The 19,585-nt window shown below is 42.1% G+C and overlaps 1 protein-coding gene across 1 annotated transcript in view; it reads left to right on the forward strand.

Moving 5' to 3' along the window:
• Positions 1-19,007, forward strand: part of zgc:153039 (uncharacterized protein LOC767698 homolog) — an 87,587-nt gene extending 68,580 nt beyond the window's left edge. The window contains exons 10-13 of the mRNA XM_037774249.1: positions 3,902-4,094; positions 11,559-11,733; positions 15,306-15,452; positions 17,492-19,007. Coding sequence (XP_037630177.1) covers positions 3,902-4,094; positions 11,559-11,733; positions 15,306-15,452; positions 17,492-18,444 — 1,468 coding nt within the window. The 3' untranslated portion in view covers positions 18,445-19,007. The remainder of the gene's footprint in view (positions 1-3,901; positions 4,095-11,558; positions 11,734-15,305; positions 15,453-17,491) is intronic.
• The last annotated feature ends 578 nt before the right edge of the window (positions 19,008-19,585 follow it).

Here is a 19,585-nt window from a genome sequence, read left to right on the forward strand (position 1 = left end):
ATCTTTTGAACAGGTACAACATGTGTGAATAAATATGTTAACTGATTGACAGCCCTAATAATAACCTTTAATTATCAGGAAAGAAAACTGAATAATTTGCCCCTCTGGCGTGAACGTTATTATTTATTATTATTTCTTTCTCTTAGTAACTCTCCATCTCTCACTCACTGAGGGCCCTTTCAGACACAACGTGACAGCGGCAACCACCGCGCTCTGAAACTCGTTATTTCCACCAGCTTGTGCCGCGCCACGACAGGCTTTTTTTGCTGCGTCGAGCAAAGCGCGCGCCACCGAGCGCGGCTCAAATGAACACCAAACTGTGTTGTGTCCAGCTCTCTTCCACGTCACATGCGTGCCAGAAAACTACATTTTGGTGTAGCTGTATCGTTGTCCGGGTGGAAACAGTAGACTTTTAGAGCCATAGGGCTTATACTCGCTGTACAGAGCCAGAAACAGGTTGTGATAACTAAAAGGAAAAAAAAAAGAAATACGGGAGAATTGTGACCCCGGGAGGAAACCGATAGAGGGCAATGAAAAACGGGAGTGTTGGTCGTAAACTGAAGTACTGTACAAATACATAATATGACCTGACGATGGCACCAGATGAAGAGTTGAGGGATCACCATAGTGATTACAAAGTCATCAGGATTCACGCCATGGATATATCTGTATCAAATTTCAGAGCAATCCATCCAATAGATGTCGAGACTCTTCACTACGCAACAAGCAGCAGTAATATCTATAAATCTCTCCACCCCTCTAGTAACAAGTCTCGGTCAACCACTTTTTCGTGCCGTGAAATCCTAAGACGAACTCATTCCAGCCCTTAAAGAAAGGGGATCATAAGTAGAAAAGATCATTGAGGATCTGACTAAAAAAAATCTGCCATTGCTTTCTGAAAATGGACTCAATAGCGTGGGAATAAGGTCAGTGAGTAGTAATACTCTGCCTGAAAATGTATTTCTGTGCTCTTCCTACTTCAATGTTTCATTAGCTTGTTGAACTCAGGTGGGTGGATAATCACGTTAGGAGAATCTGATTTCATTCTTCCCGTTTTTTTCACCGAAATCCTCTGTGGCTCGTCAAATCCCTCCCAGTCTAAAGCGCTGACATTTAGGAAGTGCCTCTTCAGAGGGGTTGGATGTGAGCTAGTAGCTAACAGAAGGTTTATCTTATCATATCCTCTAAAGAACCCCTCTAAAGGACTTTAAAAAAAGACGCAGCACATATTATAACCCACATGTACTTAGAAGTTCATACGTTATTATTTGGAAAATGACAGGTTGCAGTCAAAACCGTAGAGCAGTATCGGAAAGTCCCTCAGTTGGTCTTTGTAGATGGAGTCAGATCATGTTTACAAGATGTCAATTTGAATATGTCAGGTTCCTCAAGAAGACCTCACACTTGAAGTTTGTATAAATCACCCTGAGTTGTCGTGCCTTGTAGCTGTAGGGATGCCACGGTGAGGACATTTTCTCACCGGTTAATAAACTTGTGACAAGAAAATACGACGCTTAATATAGGTAGAGAGCTTACTTTGATCTTTAATGTTGGATGTCTGTGTGTCTGGCCTCTCCGGTCAAGCTTCCCCTGCAGGACCGCGGGTTTCTACCTGACGCCGCTGCGCCGCACACACCGGCTGTGAGCACTCTGCACGGTGTCATACCAAAAGATTACATAGGTTCCCCTATTAGCTTTGGGTTTAAATCCGAAATATTATCAATTGGCGCCTTTGACACCAAATCCTCAGCCATCGTCTTGTCTGTCAACTCTCTGTCGTCCCGTGTGTGAAATCTGACTCCTGCTACTCTGTTGCGAAACTCCGTACAGAGCAGACACTTTCACTTTCACTTTATAATTGTAGCGTCCGTCGTCCGACAACATGCTTAGTATTTTACGAATTAGAGGTTTGAGATAAGGATGTCCGCGTACTGCCAATTTGTTGTGAGTCTCCTTATGGCGACTATGCTACAAGTGAGGAGATCTAGTGCACATGTGTGGAACGCTTCCTCCAAGCGGACAGTATACTAGTACGCATCCACAGTGTCAGCAGCTGTCTGTGTAAACGTCTGTTTGGGAGTATAACGCCTCATTTCCACAGGGTTTTGTTTGAGTTGGTTGGTTGAGTTGCATACGTACACAGAGAGGGCTGTGTGGAAACGAGGCATAACCGAGGCTTAAGACATTTCTCTGTTAATAAGTTCAGCTCTCGACCAGACACATCAGGCCTCTATTAGCAACAATGGACAAACCTTCAAAGAGAAGTGACAGTTGATCAACAGACTTTAAAGCTGCTACCAATGATCAATATTTTTTATATTAACATTGGCTCAAATGACTAGTATCTTTAGAATCAGAAGAATCAGAATCAGTCAAGTAAGTGTGAATGCATACAGAGTAATTTGGTATTTTGCTGCTCTCACTGTACATGCACAGAAATAGACATACGGCTAAAAACGGGGACAACAAAGCTGAACAGGGTGAACATACAGTAAACATCTACTATTTAGTTTGCTTCCCCTGCTCTCACCGACCTTGTTTTCAGCCGCAGGCAGCGAAAAAATGTGTGATAAACCCACTGTGCCCTGCATCAAACAGCAGACTGATAAAGTCAGCGACTAGCTGGTGGACATAGCGGAGGACTTACAGTAGTTGAAGAGCCAGATATTTCCCTGAGGAGCTGGCGTATGAAAAGAGATGTCCACAGACATGAATGCTAATGTTTGTCTGTCCGCCAGATGTGTAAAAAAAGCCACTGTTTGCTTCCACGCTCGCCGGTATCGGCTCGATAAGGTGATAGTATGTCATGTTTACAGCTTGTTGCGCTGCCCCCAAGTTTAACAAATCAATGTAAGGAGGATTTTTATTTATCAAGTTCAGCACAGGGTGTTTCCTTGTGTTATTGAATGACGGCGTCCCTTTTAAACGGTAACAGAATAACTGCTTTTCACGTCTTGCAGATTATATCCCAAGACTTGGAAACGGTACCATAGCAGTGGTGATAAGAAAACACTGTGGCAATTTCAGTATGGTCAGTAAGGACAACTTTCACCAGGATGGAAGGAGGAATGTTTTAATGCAGTGTGAGGGACTGTAGGCGAAGATTATAGAAGCAAAGAGGCGAAACTCCTGTACTTTTTGACAACAGTCGCTAGATGGCTCTGCAGAAGCGCTTTTGGACTGAAAACGCCAATGAGTCCGTTGCCATGGATGTATAAAGAAACGTCTGTAAATCAGAGGATCATTTTTTTTTTTAAGATAAATCAACTTCCCAGTACGGACACTTTTATTTTTATAGAGATTTTTATAAAACGGTCGCTATATCCTGACAGTAGTGCATGAGACAGGTAATTTGAAAAAAATCATGTGCCTCTGAGTCCTCCGGTGCTCCTAATGGCATCTGCAAGATTTCACAGACCGGAGGACAAAAAACAATCAGAGCCGAGCTGGAGCCTTGCCGTCTCTGAGCAGCTGTCAATCACTCGTGAACTCCGATCAAACGGTCAAACTAGGCAGTGCTGTATAGTTATAATAATAGTTATAATAGTTGAATAGTTATAATAGTATGCATATTTATAATATTTTGTATTGTTCAACACAGGATATTTCATTAGAGACATTAAATTATGACAATAGAATAGAAATAATTTAGTTTTACTTTTGTACGGCTCTTTGTGGGCGGACGTTTTACTGGTGTCCGGTAGTTGATTTCAGTCCAAAATGGCGGAAGCATCGCTTTGCTGCTGTGCGCTGTAGTTGCAATGGAATTGACTTTCACTTCTTATCAATATATGTTCTTTGCTGTAGGTTTATCTGAATGTAAATGTACTAATAACACAGAAATATATAAACAAGTGATGCTTCCACCCTATAACCTTTTCCTCTCCCGTCCTCTTCTCAGGCCAACCTTTCGCTACTTCACCTGGCATACGTGCGTGTTGGGCATCGTGGGTTGCGCCGTCATGATGTTCCTGATCAACGCCATCTACGCCTTTGCCAGCATCGCCTTCATGCTGCTGCTGCTTCTGCTGATTCACTACCTCAGTCCCACCTCCAGCTGGGGCTACATCAGCCAGGCGCTCATTTTCCACCAGGTCTGACACACACACACACACACACACACACACACACTCATATTGCCTTGTCATTATGAGAGCAACTAAAATCTCATCCCCATAGCTTTACAAGAGCCTGTGCCTCTGCCAAGCGATCGTTCTATCCGGTTTATAGTGACACACACACACACACGCACACACACACACACACACATGCACAGACAGACTGATCTGTGCTGCCTCTCCCTCAGCCAAGCACTTTGCATTTAGCAGACAAACACGCTCACACATGCACACAACACTGCCTTGTCATTCCTACAGCAGCTATCTATCACATTTATATCAGGTCTACCAGACACACACACACACACACACACACACACACACACACACACACACACAAACACACACACACACACACATCAGCGTCTTTCCCCTCAGCAAAAGCTCTCTACATTTATTACACACACACACACACACACACACACACACAGCTTTACATCATCCAGCTCTCCATGTCCTCTATCTGGCGAGCCTGTTGCTCTCAAGGAGAGGAGGCCCCGTTGCCAGCAGGGCCCGTTGCCAAGGCTGCGTGCAGGGGTTATGGGCAGGGAGGGTGAGGGTGGCTGGGTTTGCCAGCAGCTTGTCAGGAGGCAGAACATTATTACAACCACTTAACTTATTGAGCTTTTCCTCCTCGTCCTCTTTCCCCCTCCTTCCTTTTTTCTGTTCTCTCCTCTGCTGTTTCTCTCAACCCGGAATCAAATTGCACCCCCCTGACGCGCCCCTCCCTTTCAGAGTCAGAAGGTGATATGCAGTTGGCTTACTAGTATCATGCATACTGAACAGGCCTATACCAGGTACAGGGAACTCAATTAAACGACCATAAAGAGACTCAAAACAACCACAAAACCGCTTGCAGTCATGGTGTTTTGCTCCATGTAAGAGTGGTGGGGGGGGGCTTTTTACAGTGTCCAGGGGGCCCATTGTCTCATAATCTGTCCATGGCTTTAGGCTATTTGGAGTTACAAATAGCAGCCATTCATTGATATCGTTTCGTATTAGAATATTTTAAGTAGGGCTGTCAGTCGATGCAAATAATTAATCACACACTGTTCAAAACGTACCTTAAAGGGAGATTTGTCAAGTATTTAATACTCTTGCTTGCTTTATGCAAATGTATGTATATATTTATGACTGGAAATCAATTAACAACACAAAACGATGACAAATATTGTCCAGAAACCCTCAGAGGTACTGCATTTAGCATAAGAAATATGCTCAAATCATAACATGGCAAACTGAAGTCTGATAGGCAATAACAGCTGTCAGTGTGTCAGTGTGCTGACTTGACTGTGACTTGCTCCAAACTGCATGTGATTATCAGAAAGTGGGCATGTCTGTAAAGGAAAGACTCGTGGGTACCCATAGAACCCATTTTCATTCACATATCTTGAGGTCAGAGGTCAAGGGACCCCTTTGAAAATGGCCGTGACAGTTTTTCCTGGAGCGTTATTTATCCTCCTTTGCGACAAGCCAGTATGACATGATTGGTACTAATAGATTCCTTAGGTTTTGTAGTTTCATATGATGCCAGTACCTTCACTCTTGCTTTAAAACTGAGCATGCTACAACCTAAGAATCGCAAATTCCGTTAATGCGTTAAAGAAATTAGTTGCGCTATTATCACGTTAACTTTGACAACTGTAACTTAAAGTTGTTTATATGCCATTCATTAATTAGACCGAACAAACAGTGTAACAGTTTATAATGTAGAGTTTATTATTTCCAAGAGCCAGGGCTTTACATGCATGTCTTAACACATTTTTGCTAATTTCACAAATGTGCCTCCTTTCTCTAAAGCGGTGCCCCAGTCTGACCCTCACTCTTCTAAAGTTTCTAAACCGGCCCCTGGCGAGGAGCCCAGTCCGATTGAAACGATTACACTAATAGGCCTCGCGGGAGAAAAAGGCCACGTGTGTGCGTGTACATATCTCCTACATGCACTCGTCTCCCGTTTTCTGCACGCTCCAGCAGTAGCCATGTGTGGCAGGGCGCCAACTGGGTGACATTGAAGCAGGGACGGGAGACGCAACAGCTCACAACAATAAAAAAACCACACTGGGAGATAACAGGCGGCTGACAACAGTGTTTTAGGAGAGAAAGAGAATGAAGAAAAAGACAAACCGAGGCAAGAAAACGCCGATGGTATCACGGGAGGGAAAGATATAAGCAGGAAGAGGGGATGAGTGATTGAGAAACTAAGTGATGGATGAGACTGAAGCGACAGAGAAATGATGATAGCCTGATGGATGACAAGACAGGGGGAAATGGAGAGATAAAGAGAGACAGATGATTAGATGAGTGGAGGCAGTTGGACTTCGCCTCTGGGGCCTTGGGTTTTTTTTTTTTTTCGGTTTCACAGCAATTACCGGACGGGAGCATGAAAACAGTTATGGTGATTATGATGGTAATAATGTTGGAAATAGTTGCATCCTCATTTTTGATTGATGGCTGTATAGACACACACACAGCTTCAGGACCTTGAGCGAAGCTTGTAGCGCTAAGACAGTCATTATCAGCACAGTTTTTCTGGTTCTTTTCAGGCGAACTCCCTAAGTGGAGCGGCAACATCATTTTTCTTACAACTTCATATCATTACCTCGAGTCTATTAAACACGCCCTTAAAGTGTTTTCAAATGAAAGTCATTTGAAAGTATTTTTAGTAGGGGCTGTCAATCGATTAAAATAGTTAATCACGATTACCTGGTAATCGCACCTTTTTAATATATGTTCAAAATTAACCTTAAAGGGAGATTTGTCAGGTATTTAATGCTCTTATCAACATGGGAGTGGGCAAATATGCTTGCTTAATGCAAATGTATGTATATATTTGTTTTTGGAAATCAATTAGCAACACAAAACAATGACAGATATTATCCAGAAACTCTCCCAGGTACTGCATTTAGCATAAAAAATATGCTCAAATCATAACATGGCAAGCTCAAGCCCAACAGGCAACAACAGCTGTCAGTGTGCTGACTTGACTATGACTTGCCCCAAACTGTATGTGATTATTATTTCTCCCGAACTTTCATGTTACACAGTGTTACTCGCTCAACTTTACGGACCAATCGAGTGTAAAAGCAATGAATACACAGAATTGCCGACAGTGTAAGCAGCTGTTTTAACATGGCGAACATGTCGTCACCAAGCTAATGGTCATTAATTCCAATGAGGGTATAAATTGAGTGTTAATCATTCCCAGTAGACTGTAGGGTTTAGACCTAATGTTTGGTTCCACTTGGTTACATTTCCCCAATGGTACCTTGATGCCACCTCATCAACACACCGTCAGAATGCTAATGATGCTCGGGTTATAGTGTGCATCATAATACAAACCGATACACACTAGCATTTAAGCATACAATCGTAAGCAATCCGAGGTGGGTACATTTTTACCGATCACAGTTTGATTGATCCACATGTGCGTATGCATATACACATGCTGACATCTGCACACAAATGTATACACACCATCCATTTGGTCCCTCTCACAGTCTCGCATCCTAATGGGATGCTGATTAGAGATGTCATTTGGTTCTACATAAGAGAAGTCCGTGCAGTTACAGTACAACAGCACACGCATACATATAAGATGGAGATACACACACACACACATGCACATAAGATATTCAGAGTCGGGGAATTAAAGATATGAGATGGACAGCAGAGCCGTGTGATGGCTCCAGCTTCAGCTCTGTTCATTTGATTTCTCTCTTTTTCTCTGGATTACTGTCTCTCGTGGATTATATCGGATTGCATTATGTTATCATTACAACTCCACTCATTACAACTGATTTACAGGACATACACATAATGTGCAATGATGGTACTTGCAATATAATTTAAATAACGATGAATTATACCAATTACACTTACCTATACTTAAAATTTGATATTGTATATACATATCTATATGCAACCCACCTAGACTGATCCTTTAACCTGTTTATTATGCCTCTGCGTTGGCGATAGACGTGGCCGGAGGCATTATGCTTTCACTTGTCCGTCTGTCTGTAGTTAGAAAAATTTGGATGTGCACAGACAAGCGAAAAACCTGCCGCAGAGAACCCCCGCGAAGGGCCGTGTGTGATGTTGTTACGTCACTTGGCTGCGTTGACATACGCGACCCTCGCAGATGCAGCAAACATAAATCATGCTTAATTGTCTCAGTCGGAATTCCAAAAGTCAAAATTTATTGAAAAAAGATGTAATCATTTCCAACACTCACAACATGATTTTATCTAACCAAATGTTCTGCCTCAATCCATATTTGTTGGCAATTAGCCTTTCAAAATCAACATTTTCACTGCGGTCAAAAGACGTCATAAAAAAATGACGACAGACATTCAAAGCTTTCAACAACGAGGTTGCACTGACATGAGCTGATGTGGAATCCTGACGAGGAAATGTTTGGATCTTTTATACTCTGTGCTAGTTTCTCCTCACGGCAAACCAACACTCTCAAAGCTCCTCAATGTTCTCCATCTTCTACGCACATTGAGGTCGTGTAGACACACAGTTGTAGTTGCAGTCCGAAGTCCAAAAGTCAAATTAAAAAAAAAAAAAGAGACATGTAATCATTTCCAAAATTCACAACATGTTTTTACCTAACAAAGTAGCTTCAATCCATATTTGTTGGCATTTAGCCTTTTCAAAAAACAACATTTTCACTGCGGTCAAAAGACGTCATAAAATATGACGACAGACATTCAAAGCTTCATTTGAAAACCTCAATAGAAGCTTTGATTGTAAAAAAAAAAAAGAAAAAAGACATTCAGGACCAAGTGGCTTGGTCCATGCCAATTTGTTAGTTTCCCATTTACACAGAACAAAGAGCTTGTAGACTGTGAGGAGATATTTACTGAATTTGACAAAAAGTGTATTGAATTAAAATCACAGTGGAGTGGGAAACTTTTGTATGATATAACTTTATATTTAAGTTGTATTGGCAGCACAGGTCAAACAATATTAGGCTATTTAAAATTCTATGAATCAATTAATTAATTAATTAATGTATTTATTGGCATATTTCCCAAAGGATATTTTGCCATTGATAATTTAATCTGCCGGACCACCACACGTAATACCGGCAAAAAAAGGGCATATACCGGCTAACGTAGACCTTGCTGTCCGTACATACGTTCGACCCATTCTTGTGAACGCAATATCTCAGGAACGCCTGGAGGGAATTTCTTCAAATTCAACTTGGACTCAAGGATGAACTGATTAGATTTTGTTGGTCAAAGGTGAAGGTCATTGTGACCTCACGAAACACATTTTTGGCCGTAACTCAAGAATTCCTATGCTAATAATGGCAATTTCACACAAATGTCTAATTAAAAATAAAATTATGAAGTGATGACATTTTGGACAGACACGGATGTAAACTGCAACTTGATTTGTTGGACTGTAGCAGCAGAACCCCTGATTGTATTGAACAGAGCAAGGATGCGTTTTATTGCTTGTTAATTCAACTTTTCATTTGTAAGAGGAAGATTGTGCCATTTCTTCTTTCAAAAGTTTCATCTCTGCAACTCATTTGCTTAACTGAATGTCTTGGCAGCCCGTTGAAGTTATTGAAATCATTTTCATCCAGTCCCCACCTCTGACACTGCCAGATCTGTCTTGTGGGAGCTTTTGGGGATTTGTTTTTTGCATTTGCGTTTAATCCCAAAGAAATCAGGGGATACAAATCTGGGCATGATAAATCACATAGATATTGGGATAATGTGCAGTGACATAAAATGATAAAAAACAAATGTATAGGGAAAAAATAAGACCAGGTGCAAACAAACATCTAAGAGCAACATATACTGTGTTGTAGAAATCTATATACTGTAAATATACTATCTCAATAAGTAATACTCTACATTATGTAATTGCCAAAGTTGATTCTAGAAACAGCAGTTGAGAAAACAATCTCACCACAAGGTCTATTTAGTAGGTGAGGAGCTTTTGATCATATCACATCATCAGCAGATGAAGTCGCTATGGAATTGTAGGTTTTCAAATTTACAAAATAAAAAAGCGCTTTAAGAAATTCTCATTTATGTTGAAGTTCAAAGTCCATTCTAAGCATTGACTGTATAAAAGAAAAGAAATGGATGTATTCACCTTGCTGCCACCCATTGGTTTGTAGACTACCGTTTTGATACCTCAAGTTCGGCATTTTGGCCGTCGCCATCTTGGCTTTTTGGAGCCAGATGTGACCATATTTGGACGAGAGGGTGGAGCTGGGGAAGAATGAGGCCCGGCGGGGCGAGTTGCTTTTAGCAGAGCAGCTAGCTAGCTTGGTTAAGAAGGTGTATCTGTAAGTCACATCAACTTTGATATTAATTGGAATGCTCATTTTGGCTAGCGAAAAGCATGCTTAAAACAAAATGTACTTACCGGAAAAGCCGACTCCTTAGAGCGTCTTTTAGTACAACCGAACACTGAACAATGCCGTGGTAGCGACGCGTCAATCACAAAGTAGCCACGCCCAAAAGCCTACCCTGCTTTATGGTCTATCTGACTCTAAATGGGACCATAATTTACTAAATGAACATCATGCTGTATTGATGTTTACAATGTTTACTGAGGTAATAAATATACAATACAATCAGACTTCTTTTTGCAACCAGAGGGGTCGCCCTCTGCTGGCTGTTAGAAAGAGTGCAGGTTGAAGACACTTCTGCATTGGCTTCACTTTTCAGACCCGGAGGTTGCCCCTTGATTCTAAGGCCTAAAGCTCCAAACTCCTTCTGCAGATGAAGGTCATGTAATATGTTTGAACGCTCCAGAACAGCTACTAAATTGACCTTGTTGTGAAATTGTTTTGTCAGAGACATATCTGACAGGTTTGTAGTTCTGACAGGTTTGTGAATTTGTGCCCAGCTGGAAAATTTCATTGTGAAATAGTTTTTTATCCTAATATTCCTATAGTGTTTCAGTTGTATTTCTATTATCATCCTTGTGTTGCCACATAATAAACTTCTTGAAACTGACAGATGAAATTAATTTTGATGAATTACCTTATCTTAAACCTGACTATACTATAGCTTTAGGTTGTCTTGAGCTTAACGAGCCAATTTTACTTGCTCAATTAAAATCCTGTGATTTTGCAAGCATAAGGAATGTCAAATCTGTAGGCTTACATATATTCAAAAGAATGTAAGGCAAAAAATCTCTACTGCATGTGTGTGTAAGTTACCTCACCTCCAGTCATGAATTTCAGGGAGTGGGTGTCATGTAATTAAAGTGGACTTAAGTTCTGAGCCTGTCTGAGTCTCAGATGACTGCAGACACATCTCTGTCTTAGAGGAACTCCACCCTACAGACTATCTGAATGGCACATGAGTCCACTGGTATGGACCACGGGGTTAAAAAGAAGGAGGAGGATGGGGGTAAAAATAAACACAGTAACAACCCTCATCCCATTTCTCTCGTCTCCTATAGGTGCGCAAGTACCTGCTGATGCTGGACGTGAGGAAGGACCACGTCAAGTTCTGGAGGCCTCAGGTCCTGTTGATGGTTTCCAACCCGCGCAGCAGTGTAGGCCTCATCACATTCATCAACGACATCAAGAAGAGCGGCCTGTACGTGTTGGGACACGTCCAGCTTGGAGATCTCAGTAAGGACACTGACCCACTGTTAAGTCTCTGATTGGGTTTGACTATGCTGTTGTAATGCATTTACTTAAAGGGGACATGTCATGCTCATTTTCAATTTCATACTTGTATTTTAGGTTTCTACTAGAATATGTTTACATGCTTTATTATTCAAAAAACACATTATTGTTCTCATACTGTCTTTCTGAATGTATTTATAATCACCCCCTGTCTGAAACGATCCGTTTTAGCGCCGGTCTCTTTAGGACCCCCTCCCGAAAATGCCCAGTCTGCTCTGATTGGCTCGCGAGAAAATATGGTGCACCTTTGCAAAGGTAGTTCTCAAGCCGTGGGCGGTATACATGGATTTATTAAGAGGACTGGATACAGCGTTGGAGGCGGGGCCCCGTTCATTCCTATGGAAGTTGCTCATTGGCGCATGAAGCCAAAATGGCTCGACATCCGAGTGGAAAAGTACCCGTATCTACCGGCGATCTTCCGCAGTAGCGTCCGCTCGGTCACATGGCTCGGTCACAGGGTTACAGCCGTCAAGCTGTCGTCACAGCTTGCTAACCCCGCCCAAAGTTCAAGGTGCAATGTTATGATGAATTAGTATGTCCCAATTGTATGCATACTGCATGCAACAGTAGGCACTTTGTAAGGGCAGCTGCAGTACGTACTAAAAGTAAAAACAAAAAGTATGCTGATGATTAATGCACCCTATGATTGAAGAATTAACTCCACATGGGTCTCAATATGGCAATAGCTGAGCCAGCAGCTAGCAGCTAATGGTGCTAGCAGCCAATGGTGCTAACACTACAAACTGTGCAAACAATGGCAACAGTGCTGACGGCATTATCAGTGGTAACCGCCGTGTGAGCACAGTGCAGAGCGGCGCCGATTAGCTAGCCATGGGGACACACAAACGTGCACTAACATGCACGTGCTGCCGGACCTGCTACGTAAACAAAACACAGAGTGCGAGTGACTTCATTCTCTGCTCAGGTAGACATTTCTCCACTATATCTTTAGCAAATAGTTGTTTGCTGCTACATTAATGCTATAAATGTCGTATAGAGAACCTTTACCACTCAACAGTCAGGATGGAGCGTCCTCTCACTTTGACACATTCTGATAAATCTGCTCTATCTCCTGTGAATGATCAAAACCAGACAGTGTTGACTTCCAAAGTTCTTTTTCATGACAATATCAGATCATCAGGAGCACTTGAAAGTTTACTTCTGCACCATTTCTCATCTAATCCAGCACAGTGTGACTGTGAGTGACTATTAATTATGAGCAAAACAAATTAGGGATGGTGATGGGATATACTTTTTGGATAATTTAACATTATTATGATGTTTAGAGGCGGCAATGACAAAACTAAAAGCTTATTTTTTTTTTTACTTTCAACTTCAACATTATTGTTGAATTTTAATAGCAAATTGTTGTACTAGTCTTTCCTGGAAACAGTGGTAATATTGCCACTTTACTTAAGTGTTTTCATTCAGGACAGGTTCTAAAATAACCGCAAGGTCTTTTCAAAATATATAAGTATACGAATTAGCAAAACGCCTCCCTGTTTCACAGTGAGCGCTGCATCATTTAATGGAGCGTTTTTAGCATGCTGGACCTTTCTCCATGACATCGGCTCATCTGCTGCTGTTTTATTTCAAGGGAAGTAATCACGCGCACAATGCTCCGGAGGCGTCTCCTTTCTTTTTCTGTAGAGGCACACACTCGCAGAGTTTTCAGAAGCAGGGTCATTGATTGTTTTCTTTGTCTTTTGAGGATTTTGTTGTATGTGTTGATGGGAGACTGGGACTGGCCCTGAATGAAGTCTTCAGAATCCAAATCCTCTGAGTGTTTCACAGTGAAAACATGATATGTTCATTAGCTGGTGAAGAGCCCTTCTCTCATTTTGAGTACTGATGAGGCACTTGGTCTTGAGAAATACTGTATGAAGGAGGTCATTCATTCATATAATTACACTGAAGAGGAGTTTGTTGTTGAGGACTCCCAGCCACTTCAACATTGCCCTCCTAATGTATTTTAAGTCCATCCATATATTATCACACTTGTTTAGCAGCTGTTTGCGTTGAAGCTGAATACAAAGAAGACTCATCCACAGGAGTGTGAGGAGATCCTTACAGAGTTTAAACTACCACAGGAATTGTCTATGAAGCTTGCAGATGTGGCCTCGGGATTGCTCTCTACATCAGTGATTCACAAAGTGCGGTCCGTGGAACTCTGTCAGGGGGTCTACGAAATATAAATTCTAAAATTGTGCTGTATCATTAAAAATAAGGATGCACCGATCTGACTTTTTCAGTCCCAATAGCGATACCTGAGCTTTGGGTATCGGCCGATACCGAGTACCAATCCGATACTAGTGTTTAATGAATAGGCTGTATGCCTCACTGGGACTGGGATCATTCTTTTATGTGTAAGGCAACATCAGGCCTGACTTAAACATTGCTTTCCAAACTTTGTAAAACAAAATACGACAAATAAATACATAGATGCAGTATACATTTACTGAATTGATATTTATTATTAAAATAATAAATCGTACTTGCAACTTGGTAAAAAAAAGTGGAAACCTTGTTAATGTGGCAACAAATTGGTAAAAAACGTAGACAGCAATTAAAATTCCAGTCTATAATCTATATAGAATATAAAAATAGAATTGAACTGAATAGATTGGCTCCTTTGTCACCGATATCCGATCCATCTATTTGAGTCAGTATCGGCTCGCTATCGATCCGGTATCGGTGCATCCCTAATTAAAAAGTTCACATATACAGATGGGGATCATTTCCACCAATAAAACAAGCATATTGTGACCATTGCTACTACCCATGTTAGCTTTGGGCTAATAGAAACTCTGATGTTATGAATCAGTCACTGTGCTCAGGGCGCAACAACCTGTTGCTGCTGCTGCTTAGCTTAACTTATTAGCTGGCGAGCATGGAGACATATTTGAGTCAGTCCACATCGTAAAGCAAAGCTAAGCCCAAACTAGCTAAATTGAGAAAATGGGACGTTAGTAGGGCTGACCAAAATGTGTCGATGCTTCTAAGCTTTGACCGTTGCCATGGTAATCAACCTCCAAATCAGAATCAAGTTCTTTGATGTTGGCTTGGTGTGTCTGGGCCATAAGAGTACAAATGACATATGCTTAATCGGTGTTACAGTTATGAGGGGGTCCATGGCAAATGTTCTCTCTGGCCCCAAAAAGTTTGAGAACCCCTGCTCTGATGGTTTTTTTTGGTTGATTGATCACCTGCCTGCCTGCTTGTGCTGCCCTGTATCTTTCTCTCCGTCTCACATTCTGTGCACGCTGTTGTTTGTACTCGCATCTTCCTCTCTCTTCGCCGCCTCAACATCTCCGCATCTTGTCTCTTACCTCTCACGCTGTGCCTCTAATTCCAGCTCTGTCATACTGACTTCTCTACTCTCTCTCCTTTGACTTGTATATCTATTGTTCTTGACCCTTCTCTTTCCTTTACCTTCTCTGAATCCCAACATACTTCCTATTAAACTGTCAGCTATATATCTCACCATGCCATTTTGTTTTCTTCTTCCCTTCCAGGCACTTTACCGTCTGACCCTCTGCAGTCCCAGTATGACTCCTGGTTGTCCCTGGTGGACCATCTAAACATCAAATCTTTCGTCAACCTGACATTGGCCAATTCCGTGCGTCACGGGATCCAACATCTCCTCTTCATCTCTGGACTAGGTCAGTGTCATGCTCATCACCACAAAATGTCCCAGTTGGTCCAATAAGGACATTAAAGAGTCTCCACTGATATCTGGGATTACAGCTGCTGATAACGGAAGGCTGATTTCATGCTGTGATTTGAGATTTTTGTCTTTTTATAATTACTGAAATGATAATCAAAGCCACTATGTGAAGTATTTTATGTGATTTTTCAAATTATAATGTTGGCAACGGTTTTGGTTTGTAGAAAAAGGAAGCTATCCCGGTTAAAATTGGTGAAGCCAGTTAGTCTCACTACGACCACTAGGGGCGTCAAAGTCATAAATGTTCAAATTCTACATAGGTGTTTTCAACTGTTAAACGTAATTTAACATTTTTTTTTTATTAAAGTTTCATTTAAATTCCAAAGTCAGTATCATACAACATATAACACTGTTGAACATTCATTGACAGGGCTCCTTCTTTTTTTTTACATCTGTCCACATCCTAACATTTATATAGTCGAGTATGTCATAACTGGAGTCCATCTTTATAGAAAAATGTCCATCTTCATTTGTAATTTTACTGACATACAGTATATTCCATTGTGTAGACTTGTTTCAGTCTCTGAGTCCTCAAATGTAATTTGTAATTTATGTATTTAAGCTTAAGCTTAAATTTTCAGGCAGGAATTTTACTTTTGGTTTAGTTGATTTTAGAAAATTCTTAATTTAGTTTAGTTTAGAAAAGTTTTAGTCTGAACGTCTTCAGACTTTTGACTTCAGCGCTGTCACTTCAACTTCATTCAGTGCTTACACTTCTCTACACAACTATCATCACCTCCATTTTAACTGTTAGTTTAACTGACAGCAGTCATTTTGTTCCAACTGCCACTTCAATTTCTTTTAGTGCTTAAACACAAGTTTAACTCCTTTCAACACTTCAATTTTAACTGACACTTAAGTTGTTTTCATTAATTTTGATCCAGCCGTCATTTTAACTTCTTTCAGTAATGCCGCTTCAGTTTCTTTCAGCAGTTCCACTTTAACTCCACTTTGATTTCTCTCACTAAGTGCTTACACTTAAACTTTAACTAATTACAGCACTTTCATTCTAACTGCATTTTAAAGTGCCACAATTTCTTTCAGTACCTACTTAAACTGACACTTCATCTTCTTTCAACTGAAACTGTAACTTTTCTCAGTACACTTTGACTGGCTTTTCCACTTCTTTCAGAAATTCTATTTCAATTGCGACTTCAACTTCTTTTAGTATTTACACTTAAATTGCCACTTCAACTTATTTTAGTATTTACACTTAAATTGACACTTCAACTTCTTTCAGTGCCAGTGCTTCCATTTTAACTGTCATTTCAACTACTGTCAGTAATTCGGCCACTTCAATTTATTTCAGTGCTTCAAACTTCAGGTACAATCTAATATCCTTAAACATGTTCAAGCTACAGGAATACACAAACATGTAGATTAACTTTGGAGCATTATTTAGCTAGTGTGGCATGATTAGTACAAATGGATTCTTTAGGTTTTTCTATTTTCATATGATACCAGTATCACATTCACTCTAGCTTTAAAGCTGAGCTCTCTACAACCTTAAAAATTGCAAGCTGTGTTAAAGAAAATTAGTGGCGATAAAACGAATTTGCCTTAACATGTTATTATCACATTAACTTTGACAGCCCTAGTTTTAACACTGACCTAATATTTGTACATCCTCTCCTCTTCAGTAGCACCCTCTCTAAACCTGTGGTTTTCCGGCTCTTTCCTTCTTATTTGCTGTCTTCTTACGTTGCTGAGAGTTGTCACTCATGTCTAACTTGGAGCGCTCTTCTTTTCTCCAGCCCTCTCTCTTATCTCTCTTTGGCTTCCCTCCAGTTCTCACTCCAGCGTGTTCTTCATATCTGTCTCTCACTTTCACTTCATCTGATAAAACCTCCATCCTTCACTTTACTACTCGAGAAATCAATGATGATGATAAAGAAACGATTTGCATTAGATTGTGAAAAATGGTTGTCTCATTCTTTCCCTCATCTTTCTATTCTCCTCTTCCCCTCTTTTCAGGCGGGATGCGTCCTAACACTCTCGTCCTCGGTTTCTACGATGACTGTCTTCCAAAGGACAAGCTGATCGACCCGTCGCTCTCCACCTGTCAGTCCACAGATCCCTCCGGCTCCTTGGAGGAGCTGGAGCAACAAGAGGCTCTCTTCCACTTTGCCCCCATGCGAGGATCCAGCGACAGGAAGGATGATGGCGAGTTTGGGGACGGGAAGGTTCTGGGACCCCAGGAGTACGTAGCGATCATCGCCGACGCCATGAAGATGCTAAAGAACGTGGTGCTCGCCCGATACTTCAACAACTTTGACCGAGCCCAGGTCCTCTCGCCGCCCTCTTCCTCTCCAGGGAAGGGGGCCGTGTACGTCGACGTCTGGCCGGTCAACCTCCTGCGTCCGGACAGCTGCAGCTACGTCGATACCTGCTCTCTGTTCCTGCTACAGCTGGCGTGCATCCTCAACATGGTGAGGGCCTGGCGCAAGGCTACGCTCCGTCTCTTCCTGTGCGTGGAGGAAGGGCGGAGCGTGAGAGGCCCGGAGGAGAAGCTGGGCCAGCTGCTGAAAGAGCTGAGAATCAAAGCTCAGGTCTACACGGTGCCCTGGGACCAGCAGGTGGCGCTACACTGGCAGCGCCAAGGCAAGTGGGGCAAGAAATCCCCGAATGGTGTCAACGAAGAGAAGAAGCAGAGGGCAGACGAGGAAGAGGAGAACGACGACGACTACGTTAACAGCTTCCCGAGTAACGCCACGCGCCTGTCGGACGACTACCTGTCTGCCGTCAACAAGCTGATCCTGGACCCGGCCCGGCCCGCCCCCGCCGTGCGTTTCCTGTACTTGCCCAGCCCCCCAGCTGACACCAGCCGCTACACCACCTACTTAAACCAGCTGGAGCTGCTGACTCGGGACCTGGGCCCCACGCTGCTCATCCACGGAGTCACGCCCGTCATCACCACTGACCTTTGAACTATCCCCCCATTGATCATTCCTAACTGGATGCAATACGAATGAGTGAACAGCAGATTGTTTCAGTTTTTTTTTTTTCCCCCAACGAAGCTCCGTGCGTCAGCGGACAGGCAAAGCGACGTGTTGCTTGTTTGAAAAGCTGCTCGTCCTGGCACGATTTATGCAAAGTTTCGCACACCTCCAGCTTATTTTCACTGGTCAAAATCGACGCTGACAGTAACTGACAGTTGATCAATATCACTCTCTCTATGTAATAGAGAGTGACATTGCTCGTAGTATAGTTCTCTCGGTCGCTGTGTGTTAGGAAGAGGTGATGCTGAGGGCTGGGGAGTCCAGCAGAAGGTTCACTTTTAGGACCACTTTTAGTACAGCATCACTGTAGACCTCAGCAGTGCCCTGACACTGAGACTGGGGACAAGAAAACAGCCCTTGAAATTTGACCCAGCTAGTGATGTCACTGCTGACTCATCGATACCACCTGCACTGCCTCGCACAATAGAGCTCCAGCCTATTGAAAATGAATACCAGATATTATACTTGGCCACTTAGGGATCACAAAAATCCTATCTACTTATATTTAACCTTTCTTTCTTTCTTTCTATTTTTGTGTTCAAAGCTTGTAGTTGTGTTATTCCCATTGAGCTTCTGAAGGCACCATGAAGTTAAAGGAACAATATGTAGCACTGACGGCTAGCATTTTAAAATGGGTAACAGCAGTCCAGATTCAAAATATTGGAGCTATCGCCCCGTCTGCTCCTCCGGTGTGATTGGTAGCATTTAGCGGAGGTTTTCGCAATTTGAGGGTTACCTTATAGCCACGACCGCGTTAGCCTCCGGCCAGCGGTAGTTGGAATCACTTCACCGGCTGTGTGTCTCAAATACTCGCTGACTTGATAACCAGCTGCACACGGACCACAGTTGCCGAGGCTTTTCAGATCGGGTAGAATCTAACGTTAATGTTATTTCTGTTGATCCAGTTCGTTTGATGGCCAGTTTGTTTCATATGTGGCAACGTGGGGGTTGAAATGGGCAACGGACGGGAGCACATCAACCAAAACAAAAACAGATTTTCCGGACCGGAATGGAAATTTCAAAGGAGAACATACTGGCTGTAGCGTTGTTGTCGGAAAAGCCAGCATTT

This window comes from Sebastes umbrosus, chromosome 7 (genome assembly GCF_015220745.1).
Source record: "Sebastes umbrosus isolate fSebUmb1 chromosome 7, fSebUmb1.pri, whole genome shotgun sequence".
In the NCBI taxonomy this organism is placed as follows: domain Eukaryota; kingdom Metazoa; phylum Chordata; class Actinopteri; order Perciformes; family Sebastidae; genus Sebastes; species Sebastes umbrosus.